The sequence below is a fragment of the Oncorhynchus keta genome, chromosome 28 (genome assembly GCF_023373465.1).
Source record: "Oncorhynchus keta strain PuntledgeMale-10-30-2019 chromosome 28, Oket_V2, whole genome shotgun sequence".
NCBI classification, from domain to species: domain Eukaryota; kingdom Metazoa; phylum Chordata; class Actinopteri; order Salmoniformes; family Salmonidae; genus Oncorhynchus; species Oncorhynchus keta.
This window is the reverse complement of record NC_068448.1, coordinates 35,028,579-35,034,578: the sequence shown is the minus strand read 5'-3', so window position 1 is coordinate 35,034,578 and position 6,000 is coordinate 35,028,579. Positions and strand designations below refer to the sequence as shown.

Below are 6,000 nucleotides of genomic sequence, written 5' to 3'. Positions count from 1 at the left end.
ACACACACACACACACACACACACACACACACACACACACACACACACACACACACACACACACACACACTTCCTCTTCAGAATAGATATCTTAATTGCATTCATTAATTCTTTGATTTCTTTCTCATCCAGCCCATCGTTTTCTACCTGTTGTGCTTCTACTGGAAGACCAATTACTCATGTCTGTCATTGAAAATAAGTAATTTTAATAACCCACGTGCCATGTTAATGGTTTTATTGAATGTATCAAATGTCACCAGGGAGTGTTCATTTTAGTTTAGACACAACAGTGTATATTAACAAACTGAAAAAAGACTATCAAACATACAGTTAATACAACTTCAAGTTTAAGTTTTCATCTTAGACAATGTCCATAGTCCCAGTTCGCAAGGCATCTGAGACAATGTCCATAGTCCCAGTTCGCAAGGCATCTGAGACAATGTCCATAGTCCCAGTTCGCAAGGCATCTGAGACAATGTCCATAGTCCCAGTTCGCAAGGCATCTGAGACAGTTTCTGTAACACCATGTTTGAATTAAACATCAAAAAGACATTTGCTTTAAATCTCACTTGAATAGTTTTCTTTTGTTAATTTGCAATGAATCAGGAAAGTACCCTGTACACAAACACATGACCATATTTCCTCATCAGCTCTTCTTTTTGAGAAACAGGCCCGTCCTCAATAAGAACTACTAAACACCAACTAATCGCTGAGCCATTTCCTGTTTAAAAAACCTTTGCACATAATGCAAATACAAAAATAAAAGCCTATTCAGTTTAAGTTTGTTTCCATGGGATAGACGTGTGTCCTCACAAAGGTCAGATTATTCGACAAATACCAGTGAGAGATGTAAAGAGTTGTTCTTAGTCTATAAATGGAAAAAAGATTCCTTCTCTCTCGAAAATAGTGTATTCTGACCAACAAAGGCTCCATCTTTCAAAAAGTACAGTAAACATCGTCTGGCATCCCACAAAGCATTGTCTTGTGCCGTACTGTAGGCACAGATGTCGCATGTCTATGACCTCACACGTCGATGACCTCACACATTGGTGACCTCGATGCCCGAGTGTTTGTGGATTGGACTCCCCTCTGTCCTGGGCGGAGCTTCGTCACAAGCCTCTCTCGGCAGCGAGCCGTAGCTGCTATGACAACTCAAGTCCCGCCCACTGTGGGCTTTGGGGCTGAACCCTAAAGGAGGCTGGGGGAGGAGAAGGAAGTCAGGCCCTGTTCAAATACTTTGAAAATGCATCCTTACTTCCTCCCTTTCTTGAAGTCATCACTGATCTGACCTGTTTGGATTGGTGAAAACTAAATAGTGGAACCTGTTTTCACCTATCCAGTAATGTTAGATCAGTGGTTACTCCAAGGGGAAAGAAACAAACAAGGCTTCATTTAGCTTTTCTATAGAGTAGGCCTATAGCCCAAGGGAGATAGTCCTTTACTGTGTAACCGACATCGTCGCTTCCTCAAGGCTTCAAACTGAGAACATCGGATACACATGAATGACGTATTTCCCTTGGGCTATAGTATGTAAATGTAATGTAAATGGCTATAGGTTTACACTGTATGAAAGCAAATACAAGAGGAACGAAGAGGGACATTCTGGCTTCAAGGCCTTTTTAAACACAATAAAGACTTGAAGCTAAAACATCTTTAGCGATATTTATTTGACGGGGTCAGTGCACTTTGAAGGGATAGTTCAGAGAAATTACATATACAGATATTTGTTCCCTTGCCATCAAACCTGTCTATGGACAAGGAGCGACTGCAATCCACACTTTGGGTTTGTTAAACTAGCCACGGCCAACAAATGCTAATTATTAGCATTGAATTTAACCGAACTATGCCTTTAATCAACATTTTATTGTTTACATTCAAGTTTGACAGATTTAACAAAAGAGCAAATTTTCATCCGTAGTCTAGAGGAGTGCCCACCTTGACGGCCCGTCTCCTGAGGGAGCCTTCGTCGTCCGGGTGTGTGTGGCGGTTGGTGGAGCTGGTGGGCCGGCCCAGGGAGGCGTGCCGTAAGGGTGTGGGTGGGGAGGCGTGGCGTAGAGGTGTTGGCGGGGTGCTCATTGTCCCCAGCCTATCATGGTTTTGCTGTAGACCTCCTGACCTGGGGTGTCAGGGTCAGGAGGGAGGGGAGGAATGGGTACATTATTGATTGACTAGGTACAGATTATTGATGAGCAGATTCCTTACTGATTATGTAGTTATTTAAGCAGCCGTTCTTAGCCAGAGTGATTTGCATGTGATGAACCTCTCCATTTTCCACTCTGAATCTGTCCTGACTGAAACAGATCGGTGTCCTGCACACGTGATCCCACAAGTCCCCTCTTTAATTAGGTTAAGCAAGAGATGTTGTCTATTCATCCCTATTTTTCATCCCTTTCCCTGACAATAAGGCTGCCATTTAATCAACTGCCATTTAAATCTTACAGCGCCTGAGAGGGATGCAGACAGGTGGACTTCCACTCTGTCACTTAACCCAGCCGTACTGCAAAGTGGGGATCAATGTAGATAAACCATACATCTTCACCCTTACTCTCTCCCTCTCTGTTTCTCTGATGTTTTCTCTTTGATTCTCCCTTAAACTACATTAATTTAATCTAACCACATTTCCCTCATGACTTTGGCCTTAGCTGTATCCCTCCCTCCCTCCCTCCCTCCCTCCCTCCCTCCCTCCCTCCCTCCCTCCCTCCCTCCCTCCCTCCCTCCCTCCCTCCCTCCCTCCCTCCCTCCCTCCCTCCCTCCCTCCCTCCCTCCCTCCCTCCCTCCCTCCCTCCCCCTCCATCTCCCACTTATTTGTCATCTCTCTCTCGCTCTCCATTGCATCACCTGGCTGAACTGATGAGGACCTTCATCTCCTCGGTGAGGTGGCGGCGAATCATGTGCTTGTTGCCGGGTATACCCAATGCCGTTGCCATGGAGTCTGTGTTGAAGGAGGGGTCTAGCACCATTACAGCCCCGTGAACTCCACTGTTCTGGAGACTGTCAGCAAACTCCTACACAGGATGAGGAGGGAGAGGGACAAAAACATTTTTTTAAGGGTTCCTAAAAATGTAAAATAACAGGGCCGTCATTATAAATAGGTATGGGTTCTTAATGGACTTGCCTGGTTAAATAAGGTTGAATAAAAATGTAATGGAGATTTTAAAGAGCATACTAACCCAACATTTTCAATGTGCACGCATACAGTGTTGTTCTACCTGCCCACAGTAACCCTCAACATTTGATTGAATAGGGGTTTGACTGACAATATTGAGTTGGGCTCTTCAGATGAAAACATCTTTGATTTTCATAGTTGTTCTGAACTAAATGTAGTCAATATCAATAGAAGGGATATCATAAGCAAAAACTCCTGTCTTACTATCCATTTATTGAAGCCGTGACTCACTGTGCAGTAACCACAGAGATGACGAGCGGTTCAGAATTGATCACAAAGGTCCTTTCCTTTATCTTTCTGCACAGACAGGGAGTGTCAATAAACCTGATGCAATTTCCTACACTCCCCCATGCATATAGCAACACATAAAAGCTCTCTGTCTATTGTCAATAAACACACAATGATCTCTTAGCATGATTTGAATTGGTTTGCAGTATGCACAATTCTGTTTTAATGCATACTTTGTGTATAGAATGATTGGTAACCATTTGTAAGCAAATGTAACCATTTGTAAGCTTTTCCAGGTTAAATACTAACACCGGTCAGATCTTATCCTAAGTGTCAAAGATGTATCAATGAGGACTGAGTGTAAACGTCAGATACCATGTTTTCACAGTACTTGATTGTGCCAGTGTTGTTGGGATGATAATGAACCCTAGACCCCACCTTAAGGTCAATGTCTCGGACCCACTTAACGACCCGATGACACGTCCATACCACGGGATCCAGGTTCTGATGCTCACACTGAGCCCGTCTGGCCTGGAGGGCCTGGAGAGAGTTGAGACGCACGCACGCACACACACACACACACACAGCACATTTAATTTGACATTCAAATAAACTTTACTTCCACCCATAGATCACAGATGTGTGTCCGAGTGAATGAAATGACATGTATTGTAGCCAACATGTATACACACATACATATCTGTAACGTCTACAGTGCATTCGGAAAGTATTCAGAACCCTTGACTTTTATAAAATTTTGTTACGTTACAGCCTTATTCTAAAATAGATTAAATTTTTTTTTTTTTCCCTTCATCAATCTGCACACAATACCCCATAACGACAAAGCAAGAACTGGTTTGCAGAAATGTTTGCAAATGTTAAAAAACTAAAAAAACTTAAAGATCACATTTACATACCGTAAGTATTTAGACCCTTTACTTGGTACTTTGTTAAAGCACCTTTGGCAGCGATAACAGCCTCGAGTATTCTTGGGTATGACGCTACAAGCTTGGCACACCTGTTTTTGGGGATTTTCTCCCATTCTTCTCTGCAGATCCTCTCAAGCTCTGTCAGGTTGGATGGGGAGCATTGGTGCACAGCTATTTTCAGGTCTCTTCAGAAATGTTAGATCGGGTTCAAGTCCAGGCTCTGGCTGGGCCACTCAAGGACTTTCAGAGACTTGTCCCAAAGCCACTTCTGCGTTGTCTTGGCTGTGTGCTTAGTGTCGTTGTTCTGTTGGAAGGTGAACTTTCACCTCAGTCTGAGGTACTGAGTGCTCTAGAGCAGTCTCCCAGTCGCTGCTGCTGAAAAACACCCTCACAGCATGAGGATGTCAACACCATGCTTCACCATAAGGATGGTGCCAGGTTTCCTCCAGACGTGACACTTGGTATTCAGGCCAAAGAGTTCAATCTTGGTTTCATCAGACCAGAAAATCTTGTTTCTCATGGTCTGAGAGTCCTTTAGGTGCCCTTTGGCCAGGCAGCCAGCTCTAGGAAGAGTCTTGTTGGTTCCAAACTTCTTCCATTTAATGAATAATCGAGGCCACTGTGTTCTTGGGGCCCTTCAATGCTGCAGAAATGTTTTGGTACCTTTCCCCAGTGCCTCAACACAATCCTGTCTCAAATTCCTTTGACCTCATGGCTTTGGGTTTTCTCTGATATGCAGTGTCAACTGTGGGACTTTATTTTTATTTAACATTTATTTAAAGAGGCAAGTCAGTTAAGAACAAATTATCATTTACAATGAAGGCCTACCCCGGCCAAACCTGGACGACGCTGGGCCAATTGTGTGCCTCCCTATGGGACTCCCAATCACAGCCAGATGTGATGCAACATGGATTCGAGCCAGGTACTGCAGTGACACCTCTTGTACTGAGATGCAGTCTCTTAGACCACTGCGCCACTCGGGAGCCCTTTATATACTATACCAGTCAAAAGTTTGGACACACCTACTCATTCAAGGTTTTTTTTAATAGATTTTTTACTATTTTCTACATTGTAGAATAATAGTGACAACATCAAAACTATGAAATTACACATATGGAATCATGCAGTAACCAAAAAAGTGTAAAAAATATATTTTATATTTTATAAAAATATATTTTATATTTGAGATTCTTTAAAGTAGCCATCCTTTGCCTTGATGACAGCTTTTCACAGTCTTGGCATTCTCTCAACCAGCTTCATGAGGTAGTCACCTCAAAGGCATTTCAATTAACAGTTGTGCCTTGTTAAAAGTTAATTTGTGGAATTTCTTTCTTTCTTAATGCGTTTGAGCCAATCAGTTGTGTTGTGACAAGGTAGAGGTGGTATACAGAAGATAGCCCTATTTGGTAAAAGACCAAGTTCATATTATGGCAAGAACAGCTCAAATAAGCAAAGAGAAACGATAGTCCATCATTACTTTCAGACATGAAGATCAGTCAATCCAGAACATTTCAAGTTTCTTCAAGTGCAGTACCAAAAACCATCAAGTGCGATGATGAAACTGGCTCTCATGAGGACCGCCACAGTTAGGAGGACCTAGAGTTAACTTTGCTGCAGAGGATAAGTTCATTAGAGTTAACTGCACCACAAATTGCAGCCCAAATAAATGCTTCACAG

At 42.8% G+C, this 6,000-nt stretch overlaps 1 protein-coding gene across 4 annotated transcripts in view; it reads right to left on the bottom strand.

Annotated features, from left to right (window-relative positions):
• Positions 1-220: 220 nt before the first annotated feature.
• Positions 221-6,000, bottom strand: part of LOC118361099 (kazrin-A-like) — a 222,801-nt gene continuing 217,021 nt past the window's right edge. For all 4 annotated transcript variants that reach the window (XM_052482877.1, XM_052482879.1, XM_052482880.1 and 1 more), the window contains 4 exons: positions 3,833-3,934; positions 2,839-3,005; positions 1,936-2,116; positions 221-1,198 (listed from right to left, as the gene is read on the bottom strand). In XM_052482877.1, the coding sequence (XP_052338837.1) occupies positions 1,040-1,198; positions 1,936-2,116; positions 2,839-3,005; positions 3,833-3,934 (609 nt within the window). In that variant the 3' untranslated portion in view covers positions 221-1,039. The remainder of the gene's footprint in view (positions 1,199-1,935; positions 2,117-2,838; positions 3,006-3,832; positions 3,935-6,000) is intronic.